Raw genomic sequence first — 27874 nt, 5'->3', positions numbered from 1 at the left:
TAATTTCCATAAAAAGACAGTCCCATAAAAAACTACTTTGAGGAAATCAAAAAGAAATATACAGTAACCTTTCTCCATATCCCTGGGGGATACATGCCAAGCTCCCCAGTGGATGATCCAGTGGATTTCTGAAAGCACAGATAGTTCTGAACTCTATATGCTGGTTTTTTTCCTATGCATGTTTACCTGTGATGGACTTTCACCCTTTCACTTACAGGAAGCACCACTATTCTTGTGCTTTGTGAGCATATTAAGTAAAATAGAGGTTACTTGACTACTAGTGCTTCTACCCTAATGTTTGATTTGATAGCCCAAACCTCTGCTAAATGACTAACAGACAGATAATGAATACAACTTGGATATATTGTACTAAGGAGTGATTCATGTTTTGGGAGGTATGGGGTGAGGTTTTATCACATTCTCAGAATGGCCTACAATTAAAAACTTATATTGCTTTTTTTCTGGAATCTTCCATTTAATATTTCATTTAATCAGCTTTGACTTTTTGGGAGGTACAGAGGATAAAACCCAGGAGGACCTTGTACAAGTGCTTGTCACTAAGTGCTTTGCTCAGCAGACATTTGATAAGTATTCAGTAAACTTCAAAGTTGAACTTTATAGCCAGGCACCAATAGCTCATGCCTGTAATCCTAGCTACTCAGGAGGTTGAGATCTGAGGATCATAGTTCAAAGCCAGGCCAGGCAGGAAAGTCCATAAGACTCTTATCTCCACTTAACCACCAGAAAACTGGAAGTGGCGCTGTGGCTCAAGTGGCAGAGCACTAGCCTTGAGCTGAAGAGCTGAGGGACAGTGTGCCCAAGCCCAGAGTTCAAGCCCCACAACCAACCAAAAAAAAAAAATTGAATGAATTAAATAAAATTGAATTAAATGAATTATTTGATCTTATTTTCTCTAATTTTTTTCTCTTCTCTTCTAGTCTGGAATTAATCAAAGAACCTGTTTCCACAAAGTGTGACCACATATTTTGCAGGTAGGTTTGAATACTTTTTGTGCCTTCATTATTATTAGCTTTTGTGCTTTGGGTTTTGAGGGGGAGGGACAGTACTGGAGTTTAAACTCAGGACTACTTACTTATTAAGGTGCCCTACTATATTGCTAAGCCACATATGTGCTTGTTGTTTTCTTTTCTTTTCTTTTTTGAATTTAAGGGGCTTTATTTATTTATTTTTTTTAATTGTGAAAATACTGTACAGAGGGGTTACAATTACATGGGCAAGATAATGAGTACATTTCTTATCAAGCATTGTAGCCTCCTCCTTTGTTTCCCCTTCCCATCCCTTCCCATCCTCCCCGCTCCCCCCCCCACCAAAGTTGTAAAGTTCGTTTTCGACATAACGACTTGTACATCTCATTGTTGCAATGGGTCCACCTGTATCTCTATTTAAACGATTTGTTTCCCCCTTCCCCTCCACAAATTATACCGACATCAAATACAGTGAAAGCAGGGGTTATACTGTGGGGGAAGGACATACAAAGCAACAAAGAAATAATCTTATAAATGTGTTGGAAACAATCGCATGAAAGAAAAAAAACATTTGAGTACATATCTTAGGGTTCATTTCCCTAACATCACCTTATCTGACCTTTTCTGCTTGACTCAGACATATACTAGATATTGCAAATAAGGGAAACCATGGGACCTATGTTTCTTTGGGCCTGGCTTACTTCACTTAATATAATTTTTTCCAAGTCTTTCCATTTTACATGTGCTTGTTGTTTACAACACAAAAAACACCTAATTTTACAGAAACTTTAGGTCAAGTTCTTCAATTAAGTGACAACAGAAAATCCAGCTCTCCCTGGTGGCTCACACTTGTAATCCTAACTACTTAAGAGGTAGATATTCAATCATGTTTTTCAGGCTGGCCTGGGCAAAAAGTTCTCTTTTTTTTTTTTTGGGGGGGGTCCGGTCGTGAGGCCTGAACTCTGGGCCTGGGCGCTGTCCCTGAGCTCTTCAGCTCAAGGCTAGCGCTCAACCACTTGAGCCACAACACCACTTCCGGCTTTTTTCTTTGTGCTTATGTGGTGCTGAGGAATCGAACCCAGGGCCTCATGCATGCAAGGCAAGCGCTCTACCACTGAGCCACCTTCCCAGCCCGCAAAAAGTTCTCAAGACCCTATTTCAATAGAAAAATCTTGATATGATGGTACACATTTGTCATCCTAACTATGGGGAAGAAGTATAAACAGGATATCAGGCTGGCCTGGACAAAATATGAGACCCTAGTAAAAATATGCAGAACTAAAAGGGCTAGAGGCATGGCTCAAGTGGTGGAGTACCTGCCTAGTAAGTGTGAAGCCCTAAGCTCAAAGAACATCAATACTAGAAGAAAAAAAAAGTCCGCTGGGGTGCCAGTGGCTCATGCCTACAATCCTAGTTACTCAGGAGGCTGAGATCTAAGGATTGTGGTTCAAAGGCAGCCCAGATAGGAAAGTCTGTGAGACTCTTATCTCCAATTAACTACCAGAAAACTGGAATTGGTGATATGGCCCAAGTGGTAGAGTGCTTGCCTTGAGCTGAAGAGCTCAGGCACAGCGCCCAGGCTCAGAGTTCAAGCCCCACTCTATTCATGTGTTCACAGTACTGATAGTCATTGTAAATTGGCTGTAGCCATAGTTTTTATTTTTGTTTTTGTTTTTTGTATGTGTGTGCCAGTCCTGGTGCCTGGCCACTGTCCCATAGCTTTTGTGCTCAAGGCTAGCACTCTATTGTTTGAACCACAGCTCCACTTCTACCCATAGTTTTTCTTAGTAAAGTATTGACATAGCTTATCTATTTACTTAAACAGAGAGACCTAGGAACACTTTGAACGGCTGTTTGGTATTTGTGTCCAAGGGTGAAAGTAGACTACAAGGGATTGTGAAATAAACAAATTGTATTTCAACTTTGTCAGTTCCTTCTTTCTGTTAATTTCTGCATGCCCTCCTGCTCTCCCCCTCTTAAAGTTCAGTGTTAGTCTGTTTTGTGATCCTCCTTGGCAAAGAGAGGAGAGAATCTGGTATTAGTTCATATTTATGCTGAAATATACTCATACAAATTGTTCAAATTATACATTCTGTCCTCCATATCTTTGGGTTCTCTACCCATAGAGTCAACTAACCATGGGTGAAAATAGTCTGTAAAAAAAATTGTACCTGGGCTGGGAAGGTGGCTTAGTGGTAGAGCACTTGCCTTGCATGCCTGAGGCCCTGGGTTCGATTCCTCAGCACCACATAAGCAAAAAGAAAAAAGCTGGAAGTGGCGCTGTGGCTCAAGTGGTAGAGCGCTAGCCTTGAGCTGAAGAGCTGAGGGACAGTGTCCAGACCCAGAGTTCAGGACCCACAACTGGACCCAAAAAAAAAAAAATTGTACCTGCACTGAATGTTCTTTTCATTGTCCAAGAAATTTTGAGCAATAACTACTTACACATCATTTACATTATATTATAAATAATGTAGAGATTATTTAAAGTGTATAGGAGATTATACTTACATGTTAATATTGTACCTTTTCATATAAGGGGCTTGAGCAGCTGAAGATTTTTGTATATTCATGGACAATTTTGGAACCAATCCTCCTGCATACTTTGACTGTATTTATATTTACATATTTAAGTGTCTTTCTGTCTTGTTTTGTTTTCTTCTGTTGGTCATAGGGCTTGGACTCAGCGCCTGGGCTCTATCCCTGAGCTTTTGTGTTCAAGGCTAGTGCTCTACCACTTTGAACCACAGTGTCACTTTCAGTTTTCTTTTTTTTTTTTTTGCCAATCCTGGTGCTTGAACTCAGTGCCTGGGTACTGTCCCTGAACTTCTTTTGCTCAATATTAGCACTCTACTACTTGAGCCACGGCGCTACTTCCAGCTTTTTCTGTTTATGTGGTACTGAGGAATTGAACCCTAGGCTTCATGCATGCTAGGAAAGCACTCTATCAGTAAGCCATATTCTCAACCCCTCACTTTTCAGTTTTCTGATGGTTACTTGGAGATAAGAGTCTCGTGGACTTTCCTGCCCAGGCTGGCTTTGAACCACAATCCTCAGATCTCCGCACAAAAAACCCAGAAGTGGCACTATGGCTCAGGTGGTAGAGTGCTAGCCTTGAGCTGAAGAGCTGAGGGACAGCACCCAGGTACAGAGTTCAAGCCCAGTACTAGCCCCCCTCACTCTCTCTCTCTCTCTCTCTCACACACACACACACACACACACACACACACACACACACACAAAATGTACATATATAGCAAATAGCTAGGTTGCTCACACCTATAATCTTAACTACTTTGGAGGCTGAAGTCAGGAAAATCAGCCTGAGCAGGAGAGTCCTTGAGATGTTTAACTCCAGTTAACTGCCAAAAAGATGGAAGTGGAATTGTGGCTGAAGTGCTAGAGTGCTAGCTCTGAACAAAAAAGCTCAGGGACAGTGCCCAAGCCCTAAATTCAAGCCCCAGGACTGGCAAAAACAAAAACAGAAAAAAGGAAGAGAAGTGCAAGGAAGGAAGGAAGGAAGGAAGGAAATAGAAGGTGATAATATTAGCTAGGTTATGATGGCTAAGGAGGCTGAGATCTGAGGATTGAGAAAGCCAGCCCAGGCAGGAAATGCAGTGAGACTATTATTTCCTATTAACCGCATAAAAACCAGAAGTGGAGCTGTGGCTCAAAGTGGCAGAGCACTAGCCTTGAGCACAAAAACCCAGGGACAGTGCTTAGGCCCTGAGTTCAAGACCCAGGACTGACCAAAAAAAAAAAAAAAAAAAGCATAATATGTCATCTAGTTACGTAGCTTTGAGTAGAGTGCTTGCCTAGCTTGATTTTCATCTCCAACACTGCAAAAATAAAAATGAAAAAGAAGCTGGGCACCGGTGGCTCATACCTGTAATTCTCAGGAGGCTGAGATCTGAGGATCGAGGTTCAAAGCCAGCCTGGGTAGGAAAGTCCAGGAGACTCTTCAGTTAACTTCCAGAAAACTGGAAGTGGTGCTGTGGCTCAGGTGGTAGAGTGCTAGCCTTAAGCTGAAGAGCTTAGGGACAGTGTCCAGGCCCAGAGTTCAAGCCCATGACCAACAAAAAGAGAGAGAGAAGAGAAGAGAGCTGGGTACCACTGGAGGCTGAGATCTGTTTGAAGCCAACCTGGGCATCCATGGGACTCTTATCTCCAATTAACCACCAGAAAACTGGAAGTGGTACTGTGGGTCAAAATGTTTTAAGTGCGGGCTGGGAAGGTAGCTCAGTGGTAGAGTGCATGCCTTGCAAGCATGAGGCCCTGGGTTCGATTCCTCAGCATCACATAAACAGAAAAAGCTGGAAGTGGCGCTGTGGCTCCAGTGGTAGAGCGCTAGCCTTGAGCTGAAGAGCTGAGGGACAGCGCCCAGGCCCAGAGTTCAGGCCCCATGACCGGCAAAAAATAAAAATAAAAAATAAATGTTTTAAGTGCTAGCCTTGAGCAAAAGAGCTCAGGGGCAGAAAGCCAAAGCCCTGAGTTTAAGCTCCATTACCATCCTAAAGAAAAAAGAAAAGAGAGAGCAATGCATTTTAAACAATCTGGCTGGTAAAAATGTTCTCCAGATGTGCTGACTTTTCAGTAACTTTGACCTTTTCTTTCCTGTCTCTCTTCAATATCAGTGTCTGCTATTTATTCCCTACCCAGTCACTCCCTCTCTAGAGTATTATGTCCTTAAAAATGATATTTGCCTTTTGTACTGAATCTCTCACATTTAGAACAGTTTTTTTTCCTGTCGGTCGTGGGGGCTGAACTCTGGTCCTGGGCGCTTGTCCCTTAGCTCTTAGCTTAAGGCTAGCACTCTACCACTTGAGCCACAGTGCCACTTCCAGCTTTTTTTTTTTTTTTTGGCAGTCATGGTGCCTGAACTCTAGGCCTGGGCACTGTCCCTCAGCTCTTCAGCTCAAGGCTAGCGCTCTACCACTTGAGCTATAGCACCACTTCTAGCTTTTTCTGCTTATGTGGTGCTGAGGAATCGAACCCAGGGCCTCATGCCTGCAAGGCAAGCACTCTACCACTGAGCCACCTTCCCAGCCCACTTCCAGCTTTTTCTGCATATGTGGTGCTAAGAAATCAAACCCATGGCCTCATGCATGCAAGGCAAGCACTCTACCCCTGAGCCACCTTCCCACCCCCCTAGAACAGTATTAGATAGGTGACAGATACTGTTTGTATAAGTGAATCACTGCCCACAATTATCATCACTATGACTATCTGCTAGGCTGTGATTCACTTGAGTTCATTTTTGTTTGTGATCTGAGATAGTCTTCATGGTATTCTTTTATGTGGATGTCCAGTTTTTCCAGAAACAACTTTTTTGTCAGTAATAAATTTGAACTCAGTGCCTTTGCACTGTCCCTGAGCATTTATTGGTCAAGGCTAGTGAGCTTTTGAGCCACACTTTTGGGCCACAGTGCCACTCTGGCTTTTAGATGGTTAAGTGGAGATAAGAGTCTCACAGACTTTCCTGCTCCAGCTGACTTTGAACCATGATCCTCAGATTTCAGCCTCCTGAATAGCTAAGATTACGGGCATGAGCCACTGGTACTCAGCTTACCATTTGGTTTTAAAAATTATTTTCTCAGGGCTGGGAAGGTGGCTCAGTGATAAGTGCTTGCCTTGCATGCATGAGGCCCTGGGATCAATTCCTCAGCACCACATAAGCAAAAAAAAAAAAAAGCTGGAAGTCATGCTGTGACTCAAGTGGTAGAGCACTGGCCTTGAGCTGAGGGACAGTACTTAGGCCCAGAGTTCAGGACCCACAACCAACCAAAAAAATAATTATTTTCTCATTTAATTGTCTTGGTATCATTTTTGAAAATTCATTGATCATAAATATATGCATGAATTTATTTATAGACTCTTCTTATTTTCTTTTTGATAGTATAATAAGCCCACCTTATTTGCAGATTTATTGCATGTGGTTTTGAGCATTATGGTTAAAAAAACAATGACTCTTACTCAAAAGCAAAAGATTTGAATTGCTTTGCATATACTACAAAGCTCAGTGGGCACAGAGAAGCTCTCATTCCCATGTTATGTTCAGTTTTGTTTAAATTATCCTGTGATCTGCTAAGTGTTTGCCTATTCCCAAAAAAGAAAACTACAAGTTATTATGTTTAAGTGGTGAAGTGAAAATTTTAGATTTGATGACAGGGGCAGCATGTCTTTAGTGGGAGTTGGGCAGCATTATGGAGAAATGAATTGAGCATCTGCAATATAGTACTGAATTCTGTGTCTTGAGCATTTGTAGGTTTTCCTTAAGAAGTGGTCTCCTTGTAATAATATACTCATGGATCCCAAAATTATACTGTATATGGGCTTAAACTCAAGGCCTTATGCTTGTTAGACAAGTCTACTTGCGCCACTTTCTCAGTTCTTTTTTTTTTTGGCAAGTCCTGGGGCTTGAACTCGGCCTGGGTGCTGTCCGCTGTCCCTGACCTTCTTTAGTTAAAAGCTGACCTTCTTTAGTTAAAAGCTACTACTCTATCACTTGAGCTACAGCATCACTTCTGGCCTCTGAAAAGATTATTGGAGATGAGTATAAGGAAACTGAGTCATGACAGTATCAGAATAAAAGGCAAAAAGTGAACTCAAAAAACCAACAAGGGGGGCTGGGAAGGTGGCTCAGTGGTAGAGCGCTTGCCTTGCAATGCATGAGGCCCTGGGTTCGATTCCTCTAGCACCACATAAGCAAAAAAAAGAAAAAAAAAAAAAGCCAGAAGTGGCGCTGTGGCACAAGTGGTAGAGCGCTAGCCTTGAGCTGAAGAGCTGAGGGACAGTGCCCAGGCCCAGAGTTCAGGCCCCACAACCGGACCATTAAAAAAAAAAAAAAAAAAAAAAACAGGGGGCTGGGAGGTGGCTCAGTGGTAGAGTGCTTGCCTTGCATGTATGAGGCGCCCTGGGTTCGATTCCTCAGCACCACATAAGCAGAAAAGGCCGGAAGTGGTGCTGTTGCTCAAATGGTAGAACACAAACCTTGAGCTGAAGAGCTGAGGGATAGCGCCCAGGCCCAGAGTTCAGCCCCCCCCCTTCACCTCCCCCCTCCACCCACACACAGAGGCTTTATTTAGGAATGAACCCTGGGAAGGGCAGCCAAAGTCTCCTTCAGCATGCCTGAAGGAGAAATGGCGTGCCCCCCCCTCCCTCTTACAACTAGGGCTCTTTAAATATTAGCAAGAAAAGAGTGAAGTTGGTACGGGGCTGGGGAGGCCGATGGAAGTAGGGTGAGATGGAGGTGGGTGTGTGAGCAATGTTATTTTGACTGAGGAGTTTCAAGGTCTCAATAGCCTCTGTGCATCAGCGTCAGACAGGGCGCTGGTCTCAGGCTCTAGTCTCCAAAACCTTAGGGTATGTTTGTTCAGGGGGATGGGGAGGAGAGATGATTCAGCAGGGTCTGCATCCAAGGACAGTTCTAAGATATGGCTAGGGGGGGGGGAGGGGAGGGGAGAGAGTGCTTTAGGTTAAGTCACTTTACATCAAAGAGTCTCACAGGCTGGCTTGGAATTGTAGTCCTCAAATCTCAGCCTCTTGAGTAGCTATGATTGAAGGCATGAGCCACCAGTGCCCAGCAACTTTCCTAGTTCTTATAGACTCTTAATTTTGTTCAATTGATGTATATGTCTGTCCTTGTGCCAATATCACACTGTCTGAATTACTGTAGTTTTGTAGGAAGTGCTAAGTTTTATTAGTATTCTTATTTGCCGTTCTGGGGATTAAACCCAGAGAATTACGCAAGCTAGACAAGAACTATAACATTGAACAACAACCTGGCCTCAGGTGCTGAGATTTTGAGTTATGTGTTTCATTCCCATGAGTGTGTGTGTGTGTGTGTGTGTGTGTGTGTGTCTGTGTCTGTGTGTCTGTGTGTCTGTGTGTGTCTGTGTGTGTATTGCTATCAGAGCTTGAATTCAATGTTTCACTCTCGCAATTTGATTGCTTATTGCTGATGCCCTACCCCTTGAACTATGCCAGCAGTGTAGCATTTTGCTGGTTAATTGGACATAGAAACTCAAACTTTTTGGTTGGGATTGGTCTTTTTTTTGGGGGGGGGGGCAGGTCCAGTTGTGGGCCTGAACTCTAGGCCTGGGCGCTGTCCCTCAGCTCTTCAGCTCAAGGCTAGCGCTCTACCACTTGAGCCACAGCGCCACTTCTGGCTTTTTTCTTTTTGCTTATGTGGTGCTGAGGAATCGAACCCAGGGCCTCGTGCATGCAAGGGAAACATTCTACCACAGAGCTACCTTCCCAGCCCCTGGGATTGGTCTTGAATTGTGATCTTCAGATCTTAGCCTCCCAAGTAACTAGGATATACTCTGTTTTTTGTTTTTTTTTGTTTTGGTCGGTCATGGGGCTTGAACTCTAGGCTTGGGCGCTGTCCCTCAGCTCTTCAGCTTAAGGCGAGTGCTCTACCACTTGAGCCACAGGGCTACTTCTGGTTTTCTAGTGGTTTATTGGAGATAAGAGTTTCACGGACTTTCCTGCCCAGGCTGGGTTTGAACCCTGATCCTCAGATCGCAGCCTCCTGAGTAGCTAGGATTACAGTTGTGAGCCACCGGCGCCTGGCTAGGATATACTCTGGAACTCAGCTGTTATACTATGTTTTAAGCTAATGATCATTTCACATGAATTACCTAGCCATTTATGTCTGATTATGCTTTGAAATAATTATATCATTAGATATACTATATTAACCTAATACATTTTATTTGGTAATAACAATAAGCCATAAGTGTGTACATCCGAATTTTTAGAGATCATTTCTTACATAGTTTGGTTTTCTGCTTATAAAAAACAAGAATAAAAAAACCATTGATAATAATTCACCTGTCTTCCCTTTTAAGTGACTCTTAAAGGCAGTTATGAGATGATCTTTTCATAGCTGTTTACCTTTGAGTATTCTTCCTACAGAAGAAAGTAACTTGAATTGTTCTTTTCTCTTTTTTTATAATTTATAGATTTTGTATGCTGAAACTTCTCAACCAGAAGAAAGGGCCTTCACAGTGTCCTTTGTGTAAGAATGACATTACCAAAAGGTATATAATTTGTGTAATCATGGGAGGTTGGAAGCAACAATGGCAGGAAAAGATAGAAATTCTTGCTGGGAACCAATGGTTCCTGCTTATAATCCTGGCTGCTCAGGAGGCTGAGATTTGAGGATCACAGTTCAAATCTAGTCCAGGCAGGAAAGTCCATGAGACTTAACCACCAAAAAGCTAGAAATGAAACTGTGGCTCAAGTGGTAGAACTCTAGTTAGCCTTGGGAGAAAAAAATCTCAGGGACATTGCTCAGACCCTGAGTTCAAACCCTAGGACTGGTACAAAAAAAGTAGAATTTTATTTTTATTTTTTATTTTGTTGGTTGTGGGGCTTGAACTCTGGGCCTGAGTGCTGTCCTTCAGCTCTTCAGTTCAAGGCTAGTGCTCTACCACTTGAGCTACAGCACCACTTCCGGTTTTCTGGTGGTTAATTGGAGATAAGAGTCTCACGGACTTTCCTGCCCGGGCTGGCTTTGAACCATGATCCTCAGATCTCAGCCTCCTGAGTAGCTAGGATTACAGGCATGAGCCACTGATGCTCGGCTAGAAATTTTTTGATAACATTGTTGGTGTTCCTGTAAAACAATTCATCAGCAGAAAAATGTATAAAAATGTGCTTAGCAGTGGGGCACGGGTTGCTCACACCTATAATCCTAGCTACTCAGAAGGCTGCGATTTGAGGATCAAGTTTCAAAGCCAGCTTGGGTAGGAAAGTCCACGAAACTCTTAGCTTCAATTAGCTACCAGAAAACCGGAAGTGGTGCTGTGGCTCAAGTGGTAGAGCGCTCTCCTTGAGCTGAAGAGCTCAGGGACAGTGCCCAGGCCCAGAGTTTAAGCCCCATGACCGACCAAAAAAAAAAAAAGTGCTTAGCAGACAGTAAATTATTTCTAAAGTTATTCTCCTGAAAGTTTTATAGCATCCACATTAGCAACATAATGCTGTTTTTTTCCCATCCAATACTAACCAGGCCTAATTCTGCTTAGCTTCCTACATCAGATGAGATCAGGTATGTTCAGAGTGATATGGCCATAGATGACAACATACCATTGCCTTTTTTCCTTCCTTTTCTTCCTTTATCCTTTCCTCTGTCTCTTTGTTTACTCTCTTTCTTCATTTTATCCTTTCTCACTCCTTTCTTCATTCCCTTCCTTCCTCCCATCCTTTGTTATTTCTTTTCAGTACCCCCCATTGTTTTGTTTTGTTTTGTTTTTTGTAGTGAAAGCAATACTAATGTGTTTTTTGTTTTTTTTGGGTTCGGTCGTGGGCCCTGAACTCTGGGCCTGGGCACTGTCCCTCAGCTCTTCAGCTCAAGGCTAGCGCTCTACCACTTGAGCCACAGAGCCACTTCCGGCTTTTTTTTCTTTTTGCTTATGTGGTGCTGAGGAATCGAACCCAGGGCCTCAGGCATGCAAGGCAAGCTCTCTACCACTGAGCCACCTTCCCAGCCCCAATACTAATGTTTATTAAGACAAATAGGCTCACACCATCAAGAGAAAGGTTGGTATCTCAAAGAGGAGATGGACTTGTATTGCCTTTTGCTAATACTTCTAAACATTTTAAGAGATCAGAATCTGGGCTGGGAATATAGCTTAGTGGTAGAGTGCTTGCATAGCATGCATGAAGCCCTGGGTTTGATTCCTCAGCCACATCACAGAAACAAGCTGGAAGGGGCACTGTGGCTTAAGTGGTAGAGTGCTAGCCTTGATCAAAAGAAGCGCAGGGACAATGCCTGAGTTTGAGCCCCAGGACTGGCAAGAAAAAGAAATCACAATCTTTTTTTTTTTTTTTTTTCTTGTCCTGGGGCTCAAGGGCCTGGGTACTGTCCCTGAGATACTTTTTGCTCAAGGCTAGCGCTCTATCAGTTGAGCAACAGTGCCACTTCTGGCTTTTTCTGTTTATACTGAGGAATCAAACCCTTGGCTTCATGTATGCTAGGCAAGCACTCTGCCACTAAGCCACATTACCAGCCTTTCATTGCTTTTATTTATACTAATTATTTACCAACATGCAATGTATTTACTTATTATGTGTCTCTCCCAGCATAAGGGAGGTGTAGGGCATTGGCTTTGTCTCTCAATCAATAGTATTTCTCCAATATCTGGTTCATCATAGTGTGCATTCTGGAACATAGTGCAAAGATTGAATTACAAATTTTTCTTCTACTTTTCTAAACCAAAATCTCTCTTTGGACATTGGTATCTGTTTTTTAAGAAGTAGAATCATCATTTGATGGAAATCTCTTGGAAGCAGAACTAGCTGTGTGAGATTAAATAGGACTTGCATGTTAAGACTAGTATATTCTCTAGGCAGTGGATTTATATCTATTATGAATTCGGGGTAGTATTCATGAGTACTTTCCTTCTTTTAATGTCCTTAGAAGAGTGATAATTGCTGGGGGCTAGGGACTTGGGGTTTATGTCTATAATCCTAGCAACTCAGGAATCTGAGATCTGAGAATGGCAGTTTGAAGCCAGCTCAGGCAGGAAAATCTGTGAGGATCTTATCTCCAATAAACTACACTCAGAAAAAGCCAGAAGTTGGAAGTGGCACTGTAGCTCATGTGGTAGAGTGCTCACCTTGAGCTGAAGACCTGAAGGTCAGCGCCAGGCCCAGAGTTCAAGCCCCAAAACCCACCAAAAAAAAAGAAAGAGAGAAAAAGCTAGAAGTGGCATTGTGGTTCAAGTGGTAGAACACTAACCTTGAGCAAAAGAAACTGAGGGATAGTGCTCTATCCCAGAGCCCCAGAACCGACCCCCCCCCCCAAAAAAAAAATGATAATAATCACTTGCTAAGTACATCTCTGAAACAATTTAATTTCAGGAGTCTACAAGAAAGCACAAAATTTAGTCAACTTGTTGAAGAGCTATTGGGAATCATTCATGCTTTTGAACTTGACACAGGATTGCAGTGTAAGTGTTGCATAGCCCTAGAGGCAGTGTTCAAGTAGTCATCCATAAAAACTCAGGATGTTTGCACAATTATTTTCTTTGAGTAGGCAATAAGACCTTTTGGTCTAAGTTAACTTAGCTCCATATCTGTAAGCTGTATTTTAAATCAGTTCAGTTTCACACCTTATTCTGTGAGACCTTAGATGTATATCTTTCAAAAAAAATCTTAAGATCTGAAATTAGGGACATTTTAACAATGTTATGTCATTGTTTAATTCAGTAGTGTCTTAGCAATAGAAAATAATTGTGATGTCTTATATTCAGTGTAATATGGTATTAAGAGGCAAATTTGTTAGAATAGAAGTAACTTGGACATTCTGTGTTTAGAATAGAAGTAACTTGGACATTCTGTGTATGCTTCCTAGGTATAGCATTTTCAAAGTTGTATGCACTAGTAACTCACACCTGTAATCCCAGCTACTCAGGAGGCTGAGATCTGAGGATTGCCGTTTGAAGCCAACCCAGGCAGAAAAGTCCCCATGAGATTCTTATCTACAATTATCCACTCAAAAACTGGAAGGTGGCTCAGTTGTAGAGTGCTTGACTTGTATGCATGAGGCCCTGGGTTCGATTCCTCAGTACCACATAAACAGAAAAAAAAATGGAAGTGATGCTGTGGCTCAAGTGGTAGTACACCAGCCTTGAGCTGAAGAGCTGAGGGACAGTGCCCAGGCCCAGAGTTCAAGCCCTCCAACTGACAAAAAAAAAAGGTAGAATTAAAAAAAAACTGGAGGTGGCACTGTGGCTCAAGTGGTGGATTGCTAGCCTTGAGCACAAAGAGGCTCAGGGATAGCTCCCAGGCCCAGAGTTCAAGCCCCATGACCGACCAAAAAAAAAAAAGATATAGTCTTTCTGTATAACTTAACAGCCTCAAACTTGACAATCTTCCTGCCTTAGTCTCCCTAGAGGTGGGATTATATAAAGAGCAAACACAACTAGGGACTGTGGCTCACCCCTATAGTCCTAGCTATTCAGAAGGCTGAGATGTAGAGGATCACAATTAAAGTTAGACTAAGCAGAAAAGCCCATAACACTTCATCTCTAATTAACTAGCAAAAAGTTGGATTGGAGGCATAACTCAACTAGTAGAACTTCAGCATTGAGCAAGAAAATCAATCCAGGCACTGGTGGCTCAGGCCTGTAATCCTAGTTACTCAGGAGGCTGAGATCTGAGGATTACAATGCAAAGCAAGCCTGAACAGGAAAGTATGTGAGATTCTTATCTCCACTAAAACTACCAGAAGTGGAAGTGAAGCTGTGGCTCAAGTGCTAAACCACTAGCTATGAGCCAAAAAACTCAGGGAGAGCACCCAGTCCTTGAGTTCATGCCCCTTAATTCCCCAGGATTGGTGTGCACACGCGTACACACACACACACACACTAATTAAAGCAAGAGTGTGAAGTTTTGAGCTCAGGCCCTAATACTTGCACCAAACCAAACAGTTAAGGGACTGGTAGCTCACACCTGTACTCCTAGCTACTCAGGCTGAGATCTGAGAATTGCAGTTTTAAGCCACCAGAGACTCCTATCTCTACTAAAACTACCAGAACTGGAAGTGGAGCTGTGGCTCTAGTTGTAGAGTGCCTTGAGCAAAGGATCTCAGGGACAATGCTTAGGCCCTGAGTTCAAGCCCCCACCCCAGCACAGAAATACAAAAAGCAAACACAGGATTTCTTTAATGAAAATTAAATGACTTCTAACTAATATACTTCTTTGTAATTTATAGTTGCAAATGTGAATTATAACTTTTCAAAGAAGAATAAGTCTCCTGAACATTTAGAGGAAGAGATTTCTGTCATCCAAAGTTTGGGCTACCGAGACCGTGCCAAAAAGTTTCGACAGAATGAATCTCAAAATTCTACATTGGTAAAGCCATTTTCATTTCATCTAGCAGCATCTCTTTATTAAGCATTGTGCATTAGTGAATATTTTCTTTTTCTTTTTTTTTAATGAGACTGTACTTTTTTTTTTATTGTGAAAATACTGAACAGAGAGGTTACAATTACATGGGCAAGATGAGTACATTTCTTTTTTTTTCTTTTTCTTTTTATTGTGGAAATACTGTACAGAGGGGTTACAATTACATGGGCAAGAAACATTGTAGCCTCCTCCTTTGTTTCCCCTTCCCATCCCTTCCCATCCTCCCCCTGCCCCCCCACTATTAGTGAATATTTTCAGTGTTTTTAAGCTTAGTAAAGAAATGGAGGTAGTAAATTGAGTGGTTGGACAATTTTGAGGGTTTAAATGCAGTTGGCTGGCTTATTTGCTTGTGTGTCATTCTACAACTTGAGCCATGTTTCTAGCCCTTTTTTTGCTAGTTAGAGATGGATCTCAGATTTTTCCACTGGGTTGGCTTTGAACCAGCATTTTCAGCATCATAGCCTGCTGAGTAGTTCTGAGCACTGAAGTGAGCCACTGGCACCTGGCTGGGCAAGAATTTTGATTAGTAAGCATTACAGGCATTCAGAAAGTTAGAGTATGTTCTGTGGTCAAGAGACCTTACCCTTGTCCTCTTTTGAAGCTTTATCATTTTTGATGCTTGTCTCAAAGAGTCACAAACTCACTGATCCTTTTAAGCACTTAAAAATCACTTCCAATCAAGTGCTGGTGACTCACACCTGTAATCCTAGTTACTCAGGAGGCTGAGATCTGAGGACCATGGTTTGAAATCAGCCTGGGTAGGAAAGTCCATGAGACTCTTATCTCCAATTAACTACCAGAAAACTGGAAGTGGTGCTGTGGCTCAAAGTGGTACATCACTAGTCTTGTGTGAAAAAGCTCAGGGACAGTGCCCAGGCCCTGATTTCAAGCCTCAAGAATGACAAGAAAAAAAGGAAAAAAAAAAAAATTTGTAGCCAGGCACCGGTGACTCACACCTGTAATCCTAGCTACTCAGCAGGCTAAAATCTGAAGATCATGGTCCATTTTCCTGTTAGCCTGGGCAGGAAAATCCCTGGGAAACACCAAAAAAGCCAGAAGTAGAACTGTGGCCCAAGGGCTGGGAAGGTGGCTCAGTGGTAGAGCGCATGCCTTGCATGCCAGAGGCCCTGGGTTCGATTCCTCAGCACCCCATAAGCAAAAAGAAAAAAGCCGGATGTGGTGCTGTGGCTCAAGTGATAGAGCGCTAGCCTTAAGAACTGTGGCCCAAGTGGTAGAGTACTAGCTCAAGGCTAGTGCTTTAAAAAAAAAAAAAATCATGAGACTAGCATTTATATTTCAGCAGTCATTGATGGGTGAAATAGTAAGAAGGAAAGCTTCAGTAAATTAATGTTGGGCTTTTAAGCATTGTTTCCTTTACTAAATGTTCTTAGGAATACCGGGGCTTTATTGTTGTTTTCCTTTATTAAAATTTATTGATTGATTGATTGATTGTCAGTCATGAGGCCTGAACTCTGGGCCTGGGAGCTGTCCCTTTTCTGCTTATGTGGTGCTGAGGAATTGAACCCAGGGCCTCATGCATGCAAGACAAGCACTCTACCACTAAGCCACCTTCCCGGCCCCTTAAAATTTATCTTGCCTTAGTTGCCAACCTCTTGTCAGAAATTATATCAAGTGAGCTAGGAATATAGCTTAGTGGTAGAGTGCTTGCTTAGCATGCCTAAAGCCCTGGATTTGATTTTTCAGTACCACATAAAAAGAAAAGACTAGAAGTGGTGTTGTGGTTCAAGTAGTAGAGCACTAACCATGAGCAAAAGAAGCTCAGGGACAGTGCCCAGGCTCTGAGTTCAAGCCCCAGGACTGGCAAAAAAGAAAAGAAAAAAATTATATCAAAATATGCTATTCTAATACTTATAAAAATCACACATAGTTGGTGCCAGTGGCTCATGCCTGTAATCCTAGCTACTCAGGAGACTGAGATCTGAGGATCATGGTTCAAAGCCAGCCTGGGCAGGAAAGTCCATGAGACTCTTATCTTCAATTAACCACCAGAAAACCAGAAGTGGTGCTGTGGCTCAAGTGGTAGAACACTAGCCTTGAGCTGAAGAGCTCAGGCTCAGAGTTCAAGCCTCACGACTGACAAAAAAAAGAAGAGGCATAGAATTGGCCAACAATTGATCATTCTTTACTGCTTAGCAGGACGTCAGTCTTAGTGTCCAACTCTCTAAACTTGGGATTGTGAGCTCTCTGAAGACAAAGAAGCAGATACAGCCTCAAAATAAATCTGTCTACATTGAATTGGGTAAGGCTCTCAGATTTTGTAAGTGCAAACTAATAGTTGCTTTATGGCTTGTCTTATAGTTTTACCAGAAACCTTAGTCATGATTTATACATGTGGCAGGGAGCTTTGGGAAATGAAAATAAAATGATTTCATAAACTTTGTAGTGAGTCATAAATAATGTAAAAGGTGTAGTCACTACCTTGAGGAACCTTTATAAAGGCAGCAAAAGAAAGACTATTGTTATAAGTATATGTAAATAACCTTTAAAAAAAATGGAAACTAGCAATAAAAAGGAACATGATGGGTTGGTATATAGTATTTAGAGGGATTTATATACTAGGAAGTCTTAAGAACAGCCCAGGGTTGAAGTAGGTCTCAAGAAGTAGAGTGCCAGGCAAAAGTAAGGGCCTAGCAAACAGGAGGTCCTGAGTTCAGTACCACCAAAAAAAAAGGAGAGTTGAACTCAAACAGGTTTCTCCATTGCCTTATCTCTTAGAATTGGGACAAATGGTCCCCTTTTGAGATTCCAGGTCCCACCATGTGTTTACCACCACACTTACTGGATTTTAATGAAATTATCTGCTTGTCTCTGACCCATAAGATAATGAATCTATTGCCAACAGTTGTTAGGTCATTAAAAAAATAGTTTAAATAATTATAGTAGTTAATCCTCAGGGGTACTTAACTATATTCTATATTCTAGGTACTGTAAGCTCATTTATGATGATGTCAAACCTCTGAGATTATTTGGTTTTGTTACACTTACTTTACAGTTGGAGCAATTAAGTCACAGAGTGGTTAAGAGGTTTTTCTCAAGTTAGCTCTAGTGAGTGGGTAAAATGTGGACTCAGCTCTGAAAAGGCTTCATAGCCTATACTTTCAGCCACTTTTTTTCTTGGCCTGACATCTAGTGCACCTGCCAAATAGTAGGTGCTCAGTAAATAGAACTAGATGAATGAGTATCTGTTTTACAACAATTATACTTTTTGAGTTTAACACTCGCTTTTTATTGTTTTTTATCTTTAATTGTACAAAGGAGTTTCCTTATAACAAAGCAGTTTATGAATATAATACATCTTGATCACTGCCACCCCTTTCAACATTCTCTCCCATCCCTCCTGAGTTTCACCCTTTTAATTTAAAAAATTTTACTTATTTGCTTTTGAGGATTTTACTTTTTATTTTTTAGGCTCTGATTCATCTGAAGAAACAAGTTATATATCAAATTATTGCAGGTGAGTCAAAAGAAGCCTTTGTCTACGAAAACTGACATTTATATCTAGTTAATGCTGAAGATTAGAGTTTCTCTTAATTAGGATCTTGGTATTAAAAGAGACCTTAGAGATCATCAGTTTGCATCCTTTCATTTTATACCGGAGGAAACCTTTTATATTTTTTTTTCTCTTTTTTAGTACTGAGGCTTGGACTCAGAACTTTCTGCTTGCTAGGCAGACAGATGTACTGCTGAGCCATGCCTCTAGCCCTTATTTATTTAGTTAACTAGTTTTTCCCCAGGACCAGGACTTGAACTGATGATATCTAATGATTTTACTCATTTGCTGGCACTTTACCACCTGAGCCATGCCTTCAGTTTCCCTACACACATTTTACCCACTCACTAGAGCTAACTTGAGAAAACCTCTTAACCACTCTGTGACTTAATTGCTCCAACTGTAAAGTAAGTGTAACAAAACCAAACATACACACTTATTTATTTGTAATGCCCAAAGGAATTTAGGATAACAGTAGAACCCTTGAATCACTTCCTTCTATTGCATGGTTCATTCTCTGAGTTCTTTATATAGTAATTTTATGGGGGGCGGGTTTTGGTTGTGGGACTTGAATTCAGGTCTAGGCAATGTCCATAAGCTTTTCTGCTCCACAGCTCCACTTCAGTTTTCTGGTGGTTAATTGGAGGTAAGATCTTACAGACTTTTCTGCCAGAGCAGTCTTCAAACTGTGATCCTCAGATCTCAGCCTCCTGAGTAGCTGGGGTTACAGGCATGAGCACAGGTACCAGGCTCATTATCAATTACAAAGAAGTGGTTCTAGCCTGAAAAGAAGCATAGAAAGCAATATAACAAAATGGTGTTCTTTACATTCTGTTAGGGTATCTGCTATTTTGTAGCAATCCTTAAATTTTTATTCTCATTTACATGTTTATAAAGCATCGTTCTAAATTGCTGCTCTGAGTTTGTGACTAAATTCTAAGTGTTTGGTACTTCATTTTGACTAGAAGTTACTTAAAGAGAGCAAATGTCAAAATGTGAATCCCATTGGTTAGCTACTATAACTCTACCAAGGGGAGCTAAAATATTTCATCTTGCACATTTGATAGACTTAGGAGTATATAACTAGTGTTTCTTATTAAGGTTCCTGTCTTTTACAAAACCTTTAGTGTAAGAGATGAAGAATTGTTACAAATCACTCCTCAAGGAACTAGTGCTGAAGCCAGTTTGGATTCTTCAAAAAGAGGTAAAGGAAAGTCTTCCTAACTTAATGGGCATGCTGTAGAGAGAGTGGGTATATACAATATTGTAATTAGATTCTTCAGAAGACCATTTGGCCACCATTTTTTTTTTTTTGGTCGGTCGTGGGGCTTGAACTCTGGGCCTGGGCGCTGTCCCTCAGCTCTTCAGCTCAAGGCGAGCGCTGTACCACTTGAGCTACAGCGCCACTTCCCAGAAGACCATTTGGGACATTTATAATTTACAATATCTCTTGGCCAGAGTTAGAGTATCATTTTTTCCTTAGCTGTCATAATATATTTATTTCAATGGACTAAAACTGATGAAATTTTAACAATATACTGTATGATTCATAGTTGATCTCTATTTCTTTCCTTCTTTCCTTCCTTCTTTCATTGTCTGAGTGGAAATAATGACTAGATGAATAGCAATTCTGTGAAAGTACATACGTGAGCCACATCTTCAGTATTATAGGCTCACACCTATAATACTAGCTACTTACTCAGGAGGCCAAGATCTGAGGATCATGGTTCAAAGCCAGCCAGAAAACCAGTTTGTTTTTTTTTTGGGGGGGGGGAGGTCCGGTCGTGGGGCCTGAACTCTGGGCCTGGGCGCCGTCCCTCAGCTTTTCAGCTCAAGGCTAGCACTCTACCACTTGAGCCACAGCGCCACTTCCAGCTTTTCTCTTTTTGCTTATGTGGTGCTGAGGAATCGAACCCAGGGCCTCTTGCATGCAAGGCAAGCGCTCTACCACTAAGCCACCTTCCCAGCCCCCAGAAAACCAGAAGTAGTACTATGGCTCAAGTGGTAGAGCATTCGCCTTGAGCTGAAGAGCTCAGGGTCAGTGCCCAGGCCCAGAGTTCAAGCCCCACAACGACAGGAAAAGAAAGAAAGATGGTTGGTTTCTACTCTCAAACTGTATTAGGTATATATTTTTTTCATGATAATTCAGTTGGTATTTTTGAAGAAGCACCTTGTTTTTGTGTACTTTCAGCTTCCTGTGAGGAGGACATAACAAATATTGGACATCAATCCACTAGTAATGATTCAAACACTATTGGGAAACAGGCCACTGAGAGGCATCCAGAAAAGAATGAGAGCATTTCTGTTTCAAACTTGCATGAGGAGCCATGTGGCACAAATACTCATGCCAGCTCATTACAGCATGAGAACAGTAGTTTATTACTCACTAAAGACAGAATGGATGTAGAAAAGGCTGCATTCTGTAATAAAAGCAAACAGCCTGCCTTAGCAAGGAGCCAACAGAGCAGATGGATTGAACGTAAGGAAACGTGTCATGATAGGCAGATTCCCAGTGCAGAGACAAAGGTAGATCTGAATGCTGATCCCGGCTGTGGGTGTAAAGAATGTTCTGAGAATCCAAGAAGTACCCAAGATGTTCCCTGGATAACTCTAAATAGCAGCATTCAGAAAGTTAATGACTGGCTTACCAGAAGTGATGATATGCTAACTTCTGATGACAGTGGGAAGTCTGAAACAAATGCTGAAGTAGATGGTACCTTAGAAGTTCCACATGAAGTAGATGGATATTCTGGTCCTTCAAAGAAAATAAACTTACTGGCCACTGATCCTCATACTTCTTTAGAGAGTAAAAGCCTCAAAATAGTTTCAAGTAATATGGAAGATAAAATATTTGGTAAAACCTATCGGAGGAGGACAAGCCTCCCTAATTTGAACCATGTACCTGAAAATCTAATAAGAATAGCACTTCCTACAGAAGCAAAGATACAGGAGCAACCTCTCACAAATAAATTAAAGCGTAAAAGGAGAGCTACATCATGCCTGCAACCTGAGGATTTTATTAAGGCAGCAGATATGACACTTGTTCAAAAGACTCCTGAAAAGGTAAATCAGGAAACTCACCAAATGGAGCAAAATGGTCAGGAGATGAGTCTGACTAAAAGTGGTCATGAGAATGAAATAAAAAGTGACTATGTTCAGAAAGAGAAAAATGTGAATCCAGAAGAATCGTTGGGAGAAGAGTCTAAAGCTGAATCAATAAGGAGCAGTATAAACACTATGGAAGTAGGATTAAATATCCGCAGTCCAAAACTACCTAAGAAAAATAGGCTGAGGAGAAAGCCCCCTATCAGACATCTTCATGCACCTGACGTAGTATTCAGAGCTCTAAGCCCACCTAGTCCTAGTGAACTACAAATTAACAGTTGTACAAGCAGTGAGGAGACAAAAAAAAGTTCCAGTCAAACATCAGATAGGTGTGGCAGAACTCTTCAATTCCTAGAAGACACACAGTCTACAACTGGAGCCAAAAAGAGTATCAAGCTAGATGAACAAATAAGTAAGATATGTGACAGTGATGTTTCCTCAGAACCGAAGTTAACAAACACACCTGCTGGTTTTACTAACTGCTCAAGTTCTAATAAACTTGAAGAATCTGTCGGACCTAGCCTTGAGAGAGAAGAAATAGAAGAGAACCTAGAAACAATAGAAGTGCCAAATCTTACCAAAGACTCCAGAGATCGGTTGGTAAATGGAGAAAGGGCAATGCCAACTGAATTATCTGCAGACAGTACCAGTCTTTCATGGACACCTGATTCTGAATATGACACCCAGGACAGTATCTCATTACTAGAAATTAACCCCCTTAGAAGGGGGAAAACAGCATCAAATCAATGTGTGATTCAGTATGAAGCAGTTGGAAACCCCAACCACATTATCCATGATTGTTCTAAAACTACTAGACACGACACAGAAGGCTTTATGGATCCATTGAGACAGGAAGGTAGCCATATGCTGGAGAGTGATATAGAAACAGAAGAGAGTGAACTTGATACCCAGTATCTGCAGAACACATTCCAAGATTCAAAGCGTCAGTCATTTGCTCTGTTTTCAAATTCAGGAAATCCAGAAAAGGAATGTGCCACAGTCTCTGCCCACTCTATGTCCTTAAGTAAGCAAAGTCCAAATGTCATTCTTGAATATAAACAAAGAGAAAACCATCAGGACAAAGAGTCTAAAACCAGGCTTGCACAGGCAGTCAAGGCCACTACGGATTTCCCTGTAATTTGTCAGAAGCATGAGCCAGGGGATAATGCTGAATGTAGTAGTAGCATTGCAAAAACCTCTGGGCTTTGTCCATCATCTCAGTTAACCGCCAATGAACTAACTTCTGCCAATAAACTTAGAATTTTACAGAATTCATATCTTATACCATCAATTTCTCCAGTTAGGCCATTTGTTAAAACTAAATGTAAGAAAAGCCTGTTAAAGCAAATGTTTGAGAAACAGTCAATGTCATCTGAAGAAGGATTGGGAAGTGAGAGCATTATTCAAAGTACACTGTGCATGTTTAGCCCAAATAACATAGAAAATGCTTTTAAAGGAGCCAGCCCAGGCAGTATTAATGAAGTAGGCTCCAGTACTACTGGAGGAGGCTCCAGTATTAACGAAGTAGCTTCTAGTGTTGAAAACATTCAAGAAGAACTAAACAGAAGCCGAGGGCCTGAACTAAATGCTGTGCTACGATTAGGTCATACGCAACCTGAAGCCTATAACCAAACTCTCCCTGTAAGTAATTGTAAGCATCCTGAAATAAAAGAGCAAACAGAAAATGAAGGAGTAGTTCAGGCTGTTGGTGCAGATTTTTCTCCATGTCTAATTTCAGATACCCTAGAAACAGGTATGACAAGTAATGATGTCTCTCAGATTTGTCCTGAGACACCTGAGGATCTGTTATATAATGGTGAAATAAAGGAAAATACCAGCTTTACTGAAGGTGCCATTGAGGAAACATCTGCTGTTTTTAGCAAAAGTATTCAGAAAAGAGAGTTCAGCCCTAGCCCTTCTTTAACCCCTGAATCTTTGGCTCACGGTCTTGAAATAGATGATGATCTTCCCTGCTTCCGACACTTCTTATTTAGTAAAGTAACCAATACACCATCTCAGTCTATCAGACATACAATAAAATGTCTGTCTCAGGAAACAGAGGAGAACCCAGTATCACTGAGGAACAGCTTACAAGTCAACAATAATGAGATCTTAGTGGAAGCATCCCAGGAGACACAGTGCTCTAACAATACAGGGCCTTCACATCATGGTGCATTGGTAGACCTGACTACAAACTCCAACTCCCAAGATTCCTTCTTGATGTTTTCTTCTCCCAAACAAATGAACCAGGAAGTTATTGTTCTGAGTGACAGAGGATTGGTTTCAGATGATGAAGAAAGGGAACCTGACCTGGAAGAAGAGGAAAGAACGGATTCAAACTTAGGTACTCAAACCAGGGTTGACTGTTTTTGTTGTTTGTATGTTTGTTTGCCCTAGTCTATAGTAATAAATGTTTATGTCTTTGAGGGGGGTGTTCCTCAGGTTTGAACTCAGGGTCTGGGCATTATATCTGAGCTTTTCCTCAAGGCTGATGCTCTACGACTTGAGCCACAGATCCACTTCTAGGTTTTTTTGGTGATTAATTGGAGATAAGAGTCTCAGGGACTTTCCTGCTTGGGCTGGCTTTGAACCATGATGCTCAGATCTCAGCCTCCTGAGTAGCTATGATTACAGATGAGAGCCACTGGTAACCAGCAGGTTTATGCCTCTCTTTGGTGTGTGTGCTTGTCCTAGGGCTTGAACTCAGAACTTGGGCACTGTCCCTGAGCTTTTGTGCTTAAGGCTAGTGCTCTACCACTTGAGCCACAGCTCTACCTCCAGCTCTTTTTTGGGGGAGGGGAGGGCACTAATTGGGGATCAGAGTCTCACAGACTCTTCTGCCCTGACTGGCTTTGGCTTATATCCTAGCCCCAAGTAGCTAGGATTACAGGTGTGAGCCCCTAGCAACTGGCATGTTTATACCTTTTACAGAGCATCTTTTACAAGTTTTCAAGTACAGTTAAATTAATCACTACTTAAACTTGAAAAATATTCCTCTTAAGCTTCTTTTCCTAAAACATCAAAAGTCATTCATACAGCCAGAACATCTGCTACTAAACCAGCATTTATGTCCTAATCATTGGTGGATTTGCTTCTGGTTGAAATTTTATGATGTCCCAAACCCAGGAGTTTTAGGTAGTATGAAAGTAAAACCAATCCTGCCCAAGGGATGAAACCAATTCAGCAGATTGCCATGTTTATGGTCTGTTTTTACATCTTAACCTCTATTTTTATTATCATCTAAGGTGAAGCAGCATCTGGCTATGACAGTGAAACAAACCTTTCTGAAAATATCTCAGAAGTGTCCTCACAGAACGATTTTTTAACCTCTCAGGTAAAAAGCACATATGTGTGAGTGTGAGATCTCTTTTGCGTTCAGTGGTATGTAACTGTGTTCTTCTATCTGTTGATCTTGTCCTTTGAATTAATGTCACAACAGTTGTGTATAATAATGTCTCCTTAAATTGTAAGCACCTCTATGGAATTCACATTACTTCATTTATAATGCTGTACACATACACATCATCTAGTTCATTGTAGACCACAAAATTCTGAATTTAATTAATAAGCTAGGCCTTGAAAACTCATCTTCCCCATAGCAAAAACATTTGAAAGCATGATTGTATTTATATTATCTGCCTTATAGAACATGGCTCTGTTTCCTGATTTTTTGGGGGGGGTGGGTGGGGAGGAGGCAGGCGGTCATGGGGCTCAAACTCAGGGCCTGAGTGCTGTCCCCGAGCTCTTTTACTCAATACTAGTGCTCTACCACTTTGAGCCACAACACCACTTCTGGCTTTTTCTTTTTATGTGGTACTGAGGAATCAAACCCAGGGTTTCATGCATGCTAGGCAAGTACTCTACCACTAAGCCACATTCCCAGACTGTTTCCTGATTTTTATATTGTAAAACTTGTACAAAAATTGCTGAGTGCTGGCGGCTCACGCCTGTAATTCTAGCTACTCAGGAGGCTGAGATCTGAGGATACGGTTCAAAGCCAGCCCAAGCAGGAATGTCCATGAGACTCTTTAATTAAACACCAGAAGACTGGAAGTGGCGCTGTGGCTCAAGTGGTAGAGCACTGGCCTTGAGCTGAAGAGCTGAAAGACAGAGTCCAGGCCCACAGCTCAAGCCCCACAACCAACCAAAAAAAAAAAGTACAAAATTTTCCCAAGTTCACATACTTAAAAATTATCATTTGGGGGGGGGGGGGGGTGTCTGAAGTCATGGAGGTTGAACTCTGGGCCTGAGCGGTATTCCTCAGCTCTTTAGCTCAAGGCTAGCGCCCTACCTCTTGAGCCATAGCACCACTTCTGGCTTATGTGGTGTTGAGGAATTGAACCCAGGGCCTCATGCATGTAAGGCAAGCACTTTACCACTGAGCCACCTTCCCAGCCCAAAATTATCATTTTTTTAACATGAGGTTTATTTGAAGGGGAGCAGGAATTTAAAATGTGAAACACTTTATGAATTTTATTTCATTATTACACAGGGGCCATGCTAACCTCTGTACTTTCCTAGTTTTAGCATATGTGCTACCAAAATGAGCCTATGAGCTACCAAAATTCAGTCTTGTTTCAGCTTCTTTTGTTTTTGTTTTTGTGGTACTAGGGCTTAAACTCAGCACCTGGATGCTGTCACTGACCTTTTTTGCTCAAGGCTAGGGTTCTGCCACCACTTGAGCCACAGCTCCACTTCTGGCCTTTTGGTAGTTAATTTGAGATAAGAGTCTCAGGAACTTTTCTGCTTGGGCTGGTGTTGAATAGTGATCCCCAGATCTCAGCCTCCAGAGTAGCTAGGATTACATGCGTGAGCCACTGGTGCCCAGCTTTTAAAAAAAAAAAAAAATCTTAACAAAGAAAGATTTAACCAATTATGACGAAATAACTCATGACTGGAATCCCAGTAACGTAAGTGGTGGATTGGGAAGATTGTGGTTGGAGGTCAGCCTAGACAACAAATTTAGACAGACATTATCTTAATATCTGGTATCCCAGCTACATGGGAGGCCTAAGTAGGAGATTTCAGTCCATGCTGGCCCCAAGCAAAGAACTCTAGACTATCTGAAAAATAGCTTAAAAAGTTGAAGCATGACTCCAGTGGTAGGGTACACAAGGTGAGTCTTTGACTTCAAACTCCAGTACTACAGAAAAAGGAGAAGGAGAAGGGAGAAGGAGATTAAACAGTTTTGTGCTTCTCCAGCCCCTGTGATTTGAGTTCCTATTTTCTTTTAGCTTTGCCAACACTGGGTAGTATCCAGTTACAAAATCTTATAAATCTGGGTACTATTGCAAGAACTACAGGGAGGTTGTATCTTCTGTTGTCCATTCTCCATACAGAATAAAGACCTCTAGGCCGAAGTTCATTGGAGTTAGAAAAAAAAACACTTTGAGGTGACTGTCCATTCTGTTCCTGGTTTGTCACTTGTTTTCCACCTCTGCAGAAGTGCCATGGTGACTAAATTGGTGAAAAGGCTTTAGGAGATCTTTTCTCTTTCTACAATTCCTCTGCTCTTTTCTTTCTTTCTTTTTTTTTTTTTTTTGGTTAGTCAGGAGGCTTGAACTCTGGACTTAGGTGCTCTCCCTGTGCTCTTCAGCTCAAGACAAGCGCTCTACCGCTTGGACCACAGCGCCACTTCCAGTTTTCTAGTGGTTTATTGGAGGTAAGAGTCTCACGGACTTTCTTGCCCAAGTTGGCTTTGAACCGCTATCCTCAGATCTCAGCCTCCTGAGTAGTTAGGATTACAGTTCAGTCCTCAGATCTCAGCCTCCTGAATAGCTAGGATTACAGGTGTGAGCCACCAGCACCTGGCTTCCTCCACTCTTTTGTAGATATGGACATGAGGCCTGTCAGTTGATTTTGTCCCTTGTGCTTTAAAGTTTTAAGTTCCAGTGGGGTTTTTTTGTTATTGTTTTTGTTTTTGCCAGTCCTGGAGCTTGAACTCTGGACCTAAGCACTGTCCCTGAGCTTCTTTTGCTCAAGGCTAGTACTCTACAATGTGAGCCACAACACTAGTTCTAGCCTTTTCTGTGTATGTGGTACTGAGGAATCGAACCCAGGGCTTCGTGCATGCTAGGCTAGTACTTTACCACTAAGCCACACTTCCCACCCTCCAGTGTTTTGTTTTTTAAATAATTTTATTAGTAGTAGTATTAATGTATTATACAAAGGGGCTATCGTTTTATGTTGTTTTTTGGGGGGTGGTCCGGTCGTGGGGCCTGAACTCTGGGCCTGGGCGCTGTCCCTCAGCTCTTCAGCTCAAGGCTAGCGCACTACCACTTGAGCCATAGCACCACTTCCAGCTTTTTTTTTTCTGCTTATGTGGTGCTGAGGAATCGAACCCAGGGCCTCATGCATG

The 27874-nt window shown here is 41.8% G+C and overlaps 1 protein-coding gene across 4 annotated transcripts in view; it reads left to right on the top strand.

Moving 5' to 3' along the window:
• Positions 1–27874, top strand: part of Brca1 (BRCA1 DNA repair associated) — an 81737-nt gene that overhangs the window by 9070 nt on the left and 44793 nt on the right. For 3 of the 4 annotated variants that reach the window (XM_042674020.1, XM_042674019.1, XM_042674022.1), the window contains exons 3-11: positions 939–992; positions 9950–10027; positions 12852–12940; positions 14707–14846; positions 17055–17160; positions 18330–18375; positions 19539–19615; positions 20603–23860; positions 24762–24850. In XM_042674020.1, the coding sequence (XP_042529954.1) occupies positions 939–992; positions 9950–10027; positions 12852–12940; positions 14707–14846; positions 17055–17160; positions 18330–18375; positions 19539–19615; positions 20603–23860; positions 24762–24850 (3937 nt within the window). The remainder of the gene's footprint in view (positions 1–938; positions 993–9949; positions 10028–12851; positions 12941–14706; positions 14847–17054; positions 17161–18329; positions 18376–19538; positions 19616–20602; positions 23861–24761; positions 24851–27874) is intronic. The other variant, XM_042674021.1, reaches the window with a different exon arrangement.

Source organism: Dipodomys spectabilis, unplaced genomic scaffold (genome assembly GCF_019054845.1).
Source record: "Dipodomys spectabilis isolate Male_0828 unplaced genomic scaffold, ASM1905484v1 ptg000018l, whole genome shotgun sequence".
In the NCBI taxonomy this organism is placed as follows: domain Eukaryota; kingdom Metazoa; phylum Chordata; class Mammalia; order Rodentia; family Heteromyidae; genus Dipodomys; species Dipodomys spectabilis.
This window is presented reverse-complemented; position numbering and strand designations above follow the sequence as displayed.